Source organism: Rhipicephalus microplus, chromosome 4, assembly GCF_043290135.1.
Source record: "Rhipicephalus microplus isolate Deutch F79 chromosome 4, USDA_Rmic, whole genome shotgun sequence".
NCBI classification, from domain to species: Eukaryota; Metazoa; Arthropoda; class Arachnida; order Ixodida; family Ixodidae; genus Rhipicephalus; species Rhipicephalus microplus.
Genome location: NC_134703.1, coordinates 21,660,385 through 21,674,397, shown reverse-complemented (window position 1 = coordinate 21,674,397; position 14,013 = coordinate 21,660,385). Strand labels below are relative to the sequence as shown.

At 43.6% G+C, this 14,013-nt stretch overlaps 2 protein-coding genes across 3 annotated transcripts in view; one reads left to right on the top strand and one right to left on the bottom strand.

The window, feature by feature from the left end:
* Positions 1 to 14,013, top strand: part of LOC119171703 (glycoprotein antigen BM86) — a 163,219-nt gene that overhangs the window by 89,697 nt on the left and 59,509 nt on the right. The gene's annotated exons all lie outside the window — the stretch shown is intronic.
* LOC119171704 (uncharacterized) overlaps positions 1 to 14,013 on the bottom strand; it is a 45,782-nt gene that overhangs the window by 16,205 nt on the left and 15,564 nt on the right. The window contains exons 8-15 of the mRNA XM_075892274.1: positions 13,610 to 13,744; positions 11,432 to 11,557; positions 10,449 to 10,537; positions 6,042 to 6,094; positions 3,437 to 3,576; positions 2,067 to 2,237; positions 1,051 to 1,080; positions 188 to 316 (exon numbers count right to left, since the gene is read on the bottom strand). Of these exons, the coding sequence (XP_075748389.1) occupies positions 188 to 316; positions 1,051 to 1,080; positions 2,067 to 2,237; positions 3,437 to 3,576; positions 6,042 to 6,094; positions 10,449 to 10,537; positions 11,432 to 11,557; positions 13,610 to 13,744 (873 nt within the window). The remainder of the gene's footprint in view (positions 1 to 187; positions 317 to 1,050; positions 1,081 to 2,066; positions 2,238 to 3,436; positions 3,577 to 6,041; positions 6,095 to 10,448; positions 10,538 to 11,431; positions 11,558 to 13,609; positions 13,745 to 14,013) is intronic.

Genomic DNA, 14,013 nt, shown 5'->3' with positions numbered 1-14,013 from the left:
GCCCCAATGGTCTCAACAACTTGCCATCGTTGCGCTATAAAAATTATTAATCGTGCATGGTAGCGCAATTAACAAAGGAACTGCTGTTTTTTATTGTAACCTAAACTCAGACAGATAACAATATTCACTTAGTTGCTGTACAGTCTGCCCAGGGACTGCAGGATAAGGGCGAGAAGTATGTACTTACTGTAGCAGCGCTTCTCCATAGCATGAAAGAAGAAATCGATGCCACACTTGCACGTGAAACCCGAGTTGTCGCTGTAAGGCTCACAGCGCACATCTCCGCACACTTCGGCGCCGACGGTGAGGCACGGGTCTAAGAGAATTAGTAGAATGACGTCAGAGTCAGCATCGTGAGCACGTGATAGCTGTCGGAATTTCATTACAGTCAACTGATTGTTGACGTGTTCTAATAATATTTGATGAAACAACATTTCTTCAAACAGTAGCGTCACACAACCGCCAATGCGGCATCGTGGATATGTCACGTGTGTACCACCTTGTCCCTTTCACGTGCTGTTTATAAACGAAATCTGTACATGTGCATAATTCCATAGATTTTGTTTTTGCGAGATCTTTATATTTGGGCAACAGAAGTGTTCAGGACTATTATCTTCAAAATTGTGACTTTACACAATGTAGAAAAATCAAAATGTTACCTCTCCATTTAAAAATAAAAGAAAAAGAAATTAGGCAACGAATTAGCACAGATAATTGAAAACTTGGAATACGTACTATTGCGAGCCTCATGTTTACACATGAAGGGAAAAAGAAAACGTTGATTTCTATTCAGGTTTACCGCATTGTACTATGGTAAGCTTGGTTACGTATGCGTTTTATACGTGCACTTATGTTTATTAGGATCACAGAGTGCCGGTTTCCGACTCAGTTCTCTGTATGATTCATCTGCGAAAACGTGAGGGACACCTAAATATTCTCCCAGCGCCTGGATGCAAGAGCCGTGTGGAGCCCACCTTTACTCGACTGATTTTGGGTAACACTCGAGAAGAAGTTCGTTTTATTTACCACCAAAGCACAAGTGTTGCTTACCCGGTGCTGGTGTTGGTGCCTCTGGGTCAACTGAAAGAAAAGCAAGATGCATACCAATCGCAGCTTTATAATACACTTCACATCGATGAAAACTTAGCATGAAGCCGTGCCTGAAATCTCCCTTTTTTTCAATAAAAAGAATAGTTTTGTTCAAAGGTCTCCCGATTTTGAGCAAAGCGTATATGTGTGTCGTGTATGTGAGGGAGAGGGGAGAATGTAAGTCTGAATTTATTGCATAACTAATGGGAGAGGGCAGCTTTGTGTATTAACGACATTCCTTGCTTCTCACTAGGAAAGCGTGGTTTTGTTTAGTTTTGGCATCAGCGCTGTTACTGTTGCGCAGAAATGTCAAAGTCTAAAGAGAGTGAACTGCCTGGATCTACGCAATCATAAACTCTATGCACAAAAAAAAGTTCGTAAATTTATAGAATAAATGGCGTTTAAAGTTAATAAAAGCTATGAAATAAGAAAGAAGTCACTTGGGAAAAGCGTTTAGACTAACGTTCTTGAGAAAATTGAAGCTGAAAGGTAAAACAAAACAACCTTCGTGATTCACTGCAAGAATCGACGATGTAAAGAATCTACGTAGCAGGAAATCTACTTTGTAGATTACGGCATTGAATTACCTACGTTGATGATTTGCTTTGGTAAGTGCAGAACATGCTTTATTCTCGTCCTCGTGCTCTAGTAAGAAGCAGGATCGTATTTCGTCCTTGATAAACGAAAAAAAAATATCCCGTAAGTGTAACTTTATTTTCTACACAGACTGTGGCCGGGCCAGCTGGAACATACTAAGCGAGAAATAGCGCGTCGTCACGAGACAAAAGGTTACCAGAAGCACACATACACCGCAGTAAAACTCGCTGTATTCTAAATCTCGCAGGTTCTTTCTCGTCTAGTCGCTCCATTTCTCGCTCAGTGAATTTTCTATGCACCAGTCCTGTCTTGACGTGAAACGCCTATGACGATACGTGCCGCTTCGCTTCCGCGATTCCTCACAAGGTGACGCCACTTACCTTCGCAAATGGAGCGTTGGAGGCGACCCTGTGTCTTTACATCCACCTCTCGATATCCCTGCTTGCACTTGAACCAAAAGATATCGCCAGCCTTGACGCACTCATTGACGCCGTTGTAGGCGCCTTCTTGCTCTTTCAGCAAACTATCGCAAAGGTTTTCTTCTTCAATCTCTTCAATAATTTTCGTCCGCAGCCGAAAAGAAAAAGAACACAAGAAATTCCCGCATTAAGAATTTACAATAAATTACACGCATTTTCATCTTTGTCAATCAGCAAAAGACGTCTGCAATATCTGTCTATATTCTTCGCCAACTGTTCAATCTTTGAACGCTCACCCAAGGCACCTGAGACAGTTCCAGCACTCAGATGAAATAAATAAATAAATAAATAAATAAATAAATAAATAAATAAATAAATAAATAAATAAATAAATGAAAATGCCGATACCTCCTCAAACAGCCTAGCAATAAAGCCTGATGGGAGGATATGCCTAAAAATATTTCTGTAAAACATTTTGTAAAACCATCTGAGAGCCTATCATGATGTTACACATATCGTTAGCGAAGGCAGCCAACCGATGGCAAGACATTCTCTCAAAGGACGCATTTTTGGACCACATGTGTATATGTATCGCTACTATTTTATCTCAATTACGCAAACTCGAAACCCTCTTTCTAATGAAAGAGCATGGCTTGTTCACCGGCATTGCTGGCTTTTGTATGTAATAAATATATTATTATATGCTGGGTGTTAATGGTCCAAAAGCACCATATGATTATGACAAACGCCATAGTTAAGGGTTCCGGAAATTTTGACCACTTTGGGTTCTTCAAGGTGCACACGCGCCTCAAGCATTTTCTCCTCCGTCGAAAATGCAGCCACCATGGCCTGCTGCGTGTCAGTAGCCGAGTCCCTTAGCCACTATGATATCGTGCAGGTTCATGTAATAAATATATAAAAATGCTTAACTATTAAGAGTCCCAAGTAAGCAACCTACCAACATATTTTCAACTGAAATGTAACTTTATAGCTAAGTGGTCGGTACTTGAATAATGCGACGAATTCCACGTTATAAAAATCATTCGTCCGGCTTTGTAACAAAATTAACATGTTACTAGTAGTGCTGCTAAAAGGAGATGTCGGCAAGCAATATTCGCGTTAATGAAGTAGACGGACACACAACAGAAGTGGCGATCAAGTTAACGACACTACTTTTTCTTCGCCCTCAAGCTAGGCAATTGATAACTGTGTTAGTCATGAATGAGCGTTATATGCAACATTTATACATTAGTATTTGGGGTTTATAGAAAAGTATGATATGTCTTTTTTTGCTGCTATCAGCATCCAGTAAAAACCTTGGTTACACTTACCTGTTGCTGAACCTCTTACAATGAGAAGCATCGGATACAGCATGCAAACGTCTCCAATCGGGTGTTCGCAAGCTTGAAGCCTCTTCTGCAACGGCTTGGGCAGGGGGTCGTTCAAAATAAGTCGTGCCGTGATGTTGTCTCTGCAGAGCAGAAAATTAACATATTTGGTGGAACGTGCAGCACTGTACAAGTAAGGGACGAAGAAATATGCGACAGGAGTAATGATTCCCAACTGAACGTTTACTACGTGCATAATCAAAATAAACATTAGGGTCACACGGTGAGGGCCAGATAAACTAGAGGCTGGGCGCAGAAAATTTCTTCTGTGACGCCACATCATGGCTGAGAAAGACCTGGTCGCTACCTGGTTAATCAGTACAAACGCACGAGTCGCTCGAAAGTGAAGCTCAATTTGACATCGGAGCACTTGATATGTTGAAAACTCACATTGCGTAGAAGTGACAAAAATTACACCATCTCCCTCTAAAGGGAGCCTTTCGTAGATACGAATCAGCGAGCGCTAACGCTTACACCGGCGGCGGCGTTGACTCTGGCTCTCATCGCAGTGTTACGCAGGAGAGAAACCTGGGGAGGCACCAAGCACGCAGTGCACTGGTGTTTCCCACTGGAACATGCCAATCATTGTTAATGGGCAACGAGGGACCAAGAACTCCGACTGGACACAGAGACACGCAGCTTACTTTTATATAATGCACACGCTAGGAATTTTTATTGCTGAACAACACACAGGATAAATCTTCCACCGGCACTACCTTGGAGGTCAAGATCTAGTGCTTATGTATATGGAGTGGCCAGTGAATGGTTCTGCTGGGTCAGCTTTTCCAATCAAGAAACTCGCTAGCAGACGTCGCCTGCGCCGGCGCTCCGAGTCGAGAGGGAAGGGGAGAAGTTGTGCATGCGCAATGGGGGTGCAAACTCCGAGGGGAGACATGCCTAGAGGAGACAGAGGGGAGCGCGCGAATGCCAGCAGATGCTGCCTACGCCGGCGTTGCAAGGTGAGAGAGGGGGAGCGTTGGAGAGGAGAGGGTACACGCATGCACAACGGTGGCGTTGATGTGCTTGATGTAGCTGGGAGGGATGCTTAGAGGAGAGAGAGGGGAAGCGAGTTTAGGAGAGAGGGTGGGAAGGGGTGCACATGTGCAGTAGGGGAGGTCACACCGCACACCGGATAGAGCTCGACCTTGAAAAGCTTTGGTTCTAAACAAAAGAAACTTGGACGAGGAGTGACTTTCGACTTGAAGAGTGGAAAGCAATAGCTTAATCAGGCCCTGTTCAAACTGCCTAATCATTCGCTGAAGTGCATGCTTCACAAATCGGTGGACACCTCAACTATGCCACGAGGGAAGCGACCCCCATGCACGCAAATGCAGCCGTTTTAAACACCCCTCGTGTGCCTACCGCCAGAACCATTGAGAAGTGGCCAGTACGCCATAATTCATCATTTCGCAAAGTAGCGAAATATTCACTACGCGTCCGCAAGGCAACACGCCAACTTACACTTGCGAAGCTCAACAATTTATTGATGCTGATGAAGATAATTATGATTGAAGACCTGGCATTGGGTGGGTCTTTAAATCCCCCGACCTTCGAGCAGCGAGAATGATGTGACGCGTGGTGTGATTCGAGACTTCTGCAGTTAACACGACTCCTCACATACAAGACACTTGTACACGGTCTTTTTTTACACTTTAAAACGCTTATATGGTTTCATGTCGGAACACCTGACTGCCATAGTGTATTTTGCTTAAATTACGGCTCGAACCCCTGATTTTAATTCGTTGCAGCCATCGTGATTATTTGCTCGCGCACAACGCCGAGTTCCCGCTCACAACTAAAGTTCTCATCTCCTTTCCTTTTGTATCATAGCTATAGCCACAGTGTTCTATGCTCAGTTATAAATAGAAACTAAATATCCCTTGTCAAGTTGCTAATCACGAGCATCTCAATCTCGAAAAATATTGTGCATTGTCACTACTTTTTTCAAAAGGCATTCTCTAGCTGGATAAAGAGCCTTCAAAATGAAGAAGATGGCTGTAACTATGTGGAAGAAGAAACAGGCACTGCCTTTGTGACTTTTAAGCTTACTTGTATGTACTACACGTTCCCAAGACAAATTTAAATAAGGTATAAACAAGAGGGAGTGCTTTATGAAAAGCGCAATTATGAATCTCCAGGTCCATCACCATTGCATGCTTTTTTGCGTACATAAAGTGGAATCATATACGAGCACGTGTTTGCGTGCATGGTATTCTGTATGTAAGATGCTGACCCGAAAGTCGCCCATTTGATCTAGGTCGTGGTGGTCGCCTTTAGACGCAAGCGAAAATGGTAATGGACCGTGTATTAATTTTGTGCGATGTCAGAGGCTGTCAAACAACAGACGGTCAAAGTTCCTGGAGCCTTCAACTATACGGCGTGCGTGGTAATCATATCAAGGTTTTGCTTCGTGAAATCCATGATATTATTTTCGTATTATAATAAGTATTAGTAGTTGCATCTCGAGATACCATACTCTCTTTTCACACGACTGCCCCAGACATTTTAGCGTAACGTAGTAGAATGCGCACAAGCCACGCCCACTTACGTGCAATTGGCAATCGTCACAGCGTGCACCTGGTAACCGAGAGCCGTTCTCATCTGAAAGAAAGGCACAACAAGGCAAGAACAAAATACGTTACACCGTATGTTTGAAGAGCCGAAATTGCTCTGCCAGTCTTTATGGGAATTGAGCATACAAACGCGAAGCAACCTAAAATTTTAACACAGAACACTGCTCTGAATGCGCGGTGCACGACATCTACGCACAACGCTTCTGAACAGGCAATATGTCAGATGGTGTATGTACCACAACTTCGTTGACCAGCTCAACAGCGCCTTTTTTTTTCAACTCCACTGTTTTTTTTTTCTATTACAGTTTTGCGCTATAGCACAATATGGTTAGCAAGCACCGACTCGCCCAAGAGTAAGTTATCCTGTGCCGAAGGGGAAAAAGAGCAAGAGGAAGGGAAGAAAAGGGTGATAAGCAAGTTTTCAGGCCAGCTGGTTTTTATGTCTTGTGCCAAAGAGTTTTCATTCAGCATTGCAGCAATATGGGAAATCCCGCTGAAGAGGGTATTATTAACTACCAACCTGGTGCAAGCCTGGCAGAACTTTCATTGTCTTTTGAAACAATTATGATTGGTGCCCTCATCAATAAAACTTACCTTTGATGATCTTACCAATGCTCTAGCTCACTTAATAACAGCACTGTATTTATAGTTCAATCTTGCTCGTGTTACCATCATTCAAGCATGTGCATATTGTTTTAGTGCCAAAGCTCTTATTATCTGTTCACGATTCACCAGCCTATCATTTTTCTTTCGGTCGCGGTGGTCCAACTTCGATTGAGGCGAAATGGCAGACGTCCACGTATTGCGCTATATATTCGCGACGTCAGTGCACTTTATAAGAACACAGGATTATAGAACTTTCCGGTGTATCTCGTAATCACATCATGGTTTTGGGGTGTAAAACTCCAGGTACAATTATTACATTATTACCAGTTTTCTGTGGTTCCTTTGTTATAGAATTCCTTTGCGAATGACTCATATCTGAGGTTCTCAGCCATGGCTGTTTCAGGGACTTCTTGCATAACGACGGAAACAACTTAGAATAAGTGGCAAATAGGAGGCGGTCATATACTAACACAACAGGCAGACAAGCAAACCTGGAAAAAATACGCTCATGTGCATATGCTGTATAAAACTGCAACAAAAGCTTTACGAACATCTCATAAACGAGCAGCACAAGCTAGCTGTCTCGCAGTGCAAACGTGTTATTTCGTAAAGCATACGAAAAATTGGAAGCAACCACCATAGCACCATGTAGTGTACGTTGAAAAAGACTTTAATTGTGACAGCAACTATAGGGACAATCTCAGTTGGTTTTCCACCGCCGCCACCGTCATTCACCGTATATGCAGACGTGTATCGTATATATATATATATATATATATATATATATATATATATATATATATATATATATATATATATATATATATATATATATATATATATATATATATATATATATATATGAAAACTCAAGAAAGAAAAAAAAAGCCAACCGCCCTCGTCGCTCAGCTCGTCACGATGCGCCGACGCGCGCTTATCTCCCACGCGTACTTTGCCCCCCGAGGGGGGGTGGGGGGCAGATGCTTATGCGCGCGCGCTTATCCTTCGGTGGGGAGAATCCTGTGCCTTCGACTTTCCCCTCACCGAAATGATTGCATTAATTACCGGGCACACAAAGGTCACTTCGCTCGCTGCACAGGCCCCGTTTGCAAAAAGAACGCGCTTTTCATACACAGCAAAGTATAACAACTGGGAGACTTGCCAGTTTGCATTCATATGTGCTTGTGATTACGTTTTGTGCGTCGTTTTTGTTTAAACTGCGCGTCAAGTGTCGAGCTGTAAACGTTGTTAGTTCGCTCTCGTCCTGTGTATGTTGTTTTATACGTCATTTGTGCGTGAGCAGCACGCTGCACGTTTCAATCTGCTTGTCATTCTCAGCGTTACATTCGAAGTTGTTTCTATAACATTTATTGCTTCGCCCGTGCGGCGAAACTGTGACTTTTAGTTTATTTTTTAACATAGGTTTTGCGGATACCCGACAGTTACCTCGGGACCCCCTTGGAGTTCACGGATCTTGCTATGAAAACCAATCATCTTATAATTCTTTCATCTATATTATAAAGAGTGGCGTTCTCATTATCTGCGCTTTTGTTTTTGTTATAACAAGCTTTATTTGTGACCATACCTTCCTTGTTGTAAGAGGTGTGAGCCCGCTAACATTTACGTCCAAAATCTTGTGCACTTTACGCTAAGTGCAGGAACGTCTGAACAAGCTCCTTACATTGCTTGCGTTTACGCTCATGACCCTTACCAATGATTCGTACGTAGCGCACGTCGTCTGAACAAGGCTGCAGACTTGATAGACGAAGATTTTCTAAGAGTTCACTGTATTAAAAAAAGTTGGCAGACCCCACGTACAGTGGGAGTCAATGATATGCGAAGCTCGAATGAGAAATGTTGATTTGTCACTTTAAAATCAGCACAACGTCACGAGGTGGAGGTAAATGATGCCGTATTGACTTCCGTGCTATGATTATCATGTTTGGATGTGTCGTTTACTTTCGTAATCTATTCATGTTACGTGATACCAAATTTATTATATTTGGAGCTAGCGAAACGGCCGTGAGCATGCTATGAGTGTGGTATGTTGTCATGTTCTTCCATGACACGCGTGTCAGGATTATCATGTTTGCACCAGTCATATATTTCGTCATCCAACAACGTCACGTAACAGCAAATTTGGTATATTTGGTGCTAACAAAACGGCCTCCAGCGCACCATGAAAGGCCCAATATACCACAATGTAGCGTTGACGCGTGCGCACGCTGGGCACAGCGATGCAACGTAAGCAAAACGCGAGCACTCGGTAGTGTGACGCCAGGCGCGACCTGCGTCCGTCGGCGCGGCCCGACGGCAACCGGCGAAAAATGCGACATGCTGCATTTGCCTCCGATGCGTTACCCAGACAACACTGCGTCTTTATTTTTTTCGGGACGGAGGGATGCCGTACGTGCTGAAACACACATGCGTCAAAGCAATGCAGCGTGGCGCGTGCCTGCGAGTCACGGCAGGACCAGCTCCTGGCGTGGCAACGCTGGCGTGACGCGACGAAATGAACCCCGGCGAGCACGCACACCGCGTCACGTCGAAATGTATTGGCACCTTGACTGCGGCATGTAGTAATGTTCTCACATGACACACATTTCACCATTATCATGTTTGCACCAGTCACACACCTTTGTCATTCATTGGCGTCACGTAATACCAAGCTCGGCATATGTGAAGATATCGAAACGACCGTGAGCGCTTCATCAGTGTGGGATATCGTCATGTTCTTTCATGACACGCATGTCATGATTATCATGTTTTGATGTGTCATTTACCTATGTCGTCCTTTCGTGTCTCGTAATACCGAGTTTGGTACATGTGAAGCTAGTGAAACGGCCTCGAGCGCATCAAGAGCGTAGCATGTCATGTTGTTTCATGACACACATCTCATTTTTATCATGTTTGCACCAGTATCATACCTTCGTCATCCATTCACGTCCCGTAATACCTAATTTGGTATAAGTGAAGCTAGCGAAACGGCCCCCAGCGCGTCATGAGCATAGCATTCAGTCATGTTGTTACATGAGCCGCATTTCATGATCATCATGTTTGCACCACTTACATACCTTCGTCATCCATTCACGGACTGTACTACCAAATTTGGTACATCTGACGCTAGCGAAACGGCCACAAGCGCATCATGAGTGTGGAATGTAGTCATGTTGTTACATGACACGCATGTCTTGATTCCCACGTAAGGGTCTGTCGCTTGTGTTCGCCATGTAATCATGCCATACCATACCAGTTTGGTAACATGCCATGTGAACGAAACCACCGCAAAAGCTGCAGAACCATGACATGTAAATCATGACATCCATGACATACATGTCATGATTTCCATGTTATGACTAGCCAAATATGTTTTTCATACAGTCATGTTATGCCATACCAAGTTTGGTATCGATACCATTATCAAAACGGCCAGGAGAGCTAAATGTCGTAGGCGGATAGATAGATAGATAGATAGATAGATAGATAGATAGATAGATAGATAGATAGATAGATAGATAGATAGATAGATAGATAGATACGCTCAAAATCGCCAAAGTTGGCTAAGAAATGCTTTGCACTTAAAAAAATTGCTGCAATCCCATTATCGGATATTCGTAGAACGAGGATAATTTATAATATAAGAATAATAATGTCACTAGCCTGGCAGGGGAAGATAAAAGATGGATTTTTGAATAAGGATAAAGTATCTTGCACTGAACATTCAATGACGCCACATATCAAAGAGTAAAAGAACAGAGAACAAACTTGGTACCAACCGCAGCTTTTACGCGAGGAGCGTAGACACTACAGTTTTGAGATTCAAGGGAGGTGTTAAGCTTGAAGGAGACAGTGTAGTAATACTGACCTGCAAAGGAAAACAAGACATTAAACACTTATAGACGGCACATTTTTTATTACAAGTCTTTACGAGACGCCCGCGCAAGCAATTATTTTTATTTTCAGTTGAAGTGGTTAACCAGAGGGAAAGACACAGGCAAAGGAAAGCCCGTCGGTCCCACAGCTGTCTTTGCACTTATTTATGCATAAGGTGTACGGTGTACTAAATTTATGTGACTTCATATTTACTAAGATGTCTTCATTTTCGTCAAAGGCGAAACAGATGATAGGAATAACAGATAATAGGAATAATAGGATAACAGATAATAGGAATAACCTACAACAGCAATAATTTGTGAGTATGATAAGTTTCTACCTCACTAGAACTTTATCCATTCGCACTTGGTCATGGTTTAGTCCTGGTTGCGCCGACCACGTTCCGACGGGGACAAAACGTGACGTTGATAAATTTTTGTGGAATGCCAACGAACTCAAGGCGTTTTATATTAAACGGAGGGTCACGTTACCTCAGACATTCATAATAATAAAATCATAGTTTGGGGACGTCTCTCATGATATTGTTAGGAGCTACTGAATTTGAAGCACTCTAATCAGCTTCAACCCATGAAACACTAAGCGCAGTTGAGGCTTGCAAAGATAATAATATCGTACTTTATGGACTTTATTTTAATCAGCGCAGTACACTTGTTATGCTCCTAAATTACCCCTACACATAAACACAACCACTTTACAGCAGTTTGGGTCTTCTTATATACAATATTATGCTGAAACACCATGTATTTTTTTCTAAACGTGGTTGGCTGGCAAGAAAGGCATGCCCATTGATAAAAACAGCTAGACACTCACGCTCAGACAAACTCGTTCCTGAAGCTTTGAGGAGCTGTTGGGTTAGTGTACTCACGCAATGTGCATGTCGAGCCGTATATGTCAGCCATCCGGTGTTTCCATGGGCAGGAGCAGTCCTGTTTACCGTGGGCTACTGAGCAATCCATGAACCTTTCGTGACATTCGGAAGCGACACACTTACCTGAGTGAGGGCACAACAATATTTGCATATCATATCAACGCTATCAGCATGCGATTTTCGTTCAACTGCTTAAGTGAAATACTCGTGGCGAGAAAAGTGAGAAAGGTAATACCTCACATATTTGGCTTTATAATTTTACTGAGGCAATATAAGGGACCTCTTGTGTATTAATTTCGTGACGGGTACTCCTTGTCACTTGAAAATATTACCGTTTAGACACATGATAGCATACGCTGGTACACGTGTGTCTAATGCAACCGGACATGTCTCGTACCCACAGCGTACTTCTACTGTTGATAGTAAGGCGGGCAGAGGAGAAGAAAGCAACTGCGAACCTCCACCTCTGCGGTTGCCTTCACATTCTCTCTTTGGATTGGAGTTGAAAGTATGAAGTGCGTACACACTATAGTGCTAAAGAAATCGGTTCTAGCTTTGAAGAAGGCAAGTTCTCTTGTCGAAGCCTCAGGTGGAGCACACCCCGAATACGGGTCACGGATTTTTTTCATTACGGTTGATCATGTTGCCCTATACTTTAGGTCCTGTGAATACTTTGTCTTCTTTACGCTCTTGCATACGACAACTAGTAATTTGATTCCTCAGTGCATACAAGAGCTGAAGGTTGCGAGTTTTTTGTAATCATCAACATCAGGCTGACATGCGGCACCACTGCAAGGCAAAAAGCCCTCCCATGTTTTGCCATTTAAGCTGGCCCTGTGCTTGTTCTAGCTCCGTTATTTCCGCAAACTTTAGGGGCGAAGCTCCTTAGGGCGTGGGTCCGTTCATTCTCCGTCGTTGTCGTACGTAGCCACCGGGATGCGAGGCGGGCGATGGTGGTACTCGGAGTGTTCACTAGATGGACGCATGGACGGACGCGTGGACGGACAGACAGACTAGCAGGTGGACGGACGGACGAACCAATGGACGGACGCAAAGAGCGGGTATGAGCCACAGGGGATGCGAAATGCGAAATGGCGGTGCTTGGAGTGTTCACTAGATGGACGCGTGGACGGACGCACAGGCAGACTAGAAGACGGACGGACAGATGGACGGACGCGTGGATGTACGTACGTACGAATGGACGCATGGACAGACGGACGGATGGTCGCATAAATGGACGCACGGATGGTCCCACGGACGGATGGAAGCAAGAATGAAAGGATGGACGGAAGCACGGATGGGCTGACAGACGCTTCACCTCACTCATCATCATTCACTACGTGGATATGGTTTGTTTTTTTATTTATTCTGATCTACCCTCCCATACCAGACCTCTCCCATCCGCCGGGACGAAACATTATTGTGCTGCCTGTGGTTATGATACCTTTCACGAAGTCGTACTCTTTTCGCATACGAATGGTAGATACCTTCAGATACCTTCAGATGATACTAGTGCAACAGCTAGCGATGAAAAAATAGAGCGTCTATTGTGTTCCTTGATCGTTTTGTGTGCGAACGCCACATGCTACATACCGTGAACGTACTAGACGAGCGACTTTTTCTGAAGGAAAAATTCTCGGCTCGTGGCACGACGCCTCGCAAGCCACCAAAACGACAGGGGCATTGATAGGCTCTTTAAAATTGACCGGCTTAAATGAAAGCTTGTAAGCGTGCAATAGACAGGCGTACATGTACCCTGACGGTGCTCTCGTACCTCTATTATCTGCCTGTTCATCACTCATTTAATTTTTTCTCTCCTCAATGCTGGGTAGCAAATCGCACGCGCGTCTGACTGACCTTCCTGCCTTCCATTTCAGCTCTTCCTCTTCATTTTTCTGGCCTCCTGACTTTCAGCTTCCCTTTCTTTAATACCCCACATTTCCCTTCCTAAAGCTTGTCCACGTAACCCAAATTCTTTTACAATGGCTTTGAAGGTTGCACTTGCAGCAGCGCTGACGCAACTATAATTTTTATATTTGAGATAGTTAAAACTTCTCGATTCTCTGTCGGAGTCTAAATAGGAGCCAGTATATTGCTTCACAAATGTCAATTTATATTGCATTACCATTCGACTGCAATGTTTGAGTCGAATGGTGCAGTGAAATGTACCCTTACTTGTGCAGACGTCGTCTACGAGATGCTCATTGTCTGCGCATTTGCAAGCAACCTTTGTGCCTTTCACCGAACACAATTGGTCTGAGCGGCACTGCTGCTTTTCCGTTTCATTGCAAGAGCGAACTTGAGAAATCTCTGAAAAAAAAAAGCGTATTGCCATCAACTACAAAGAAGCATAGAATAAATGAACGAAAAAGTGCGACAGCGCCGTATACGTCTCAAATACGGACGAATTTCGATGTAGCAGGCCCGAAATTCTTTAGTATAACGTTTTCGAAAGCGATGTAGAACTGTATGCCCAAACTTCTGCAAATGTGAAGGTAGTTAATTGCTTAGGCGATTCTCCCTAATTAACAAAGGTATGACAACAACGTTTACTAGTTTGCGCGAAACTACCGGTAATA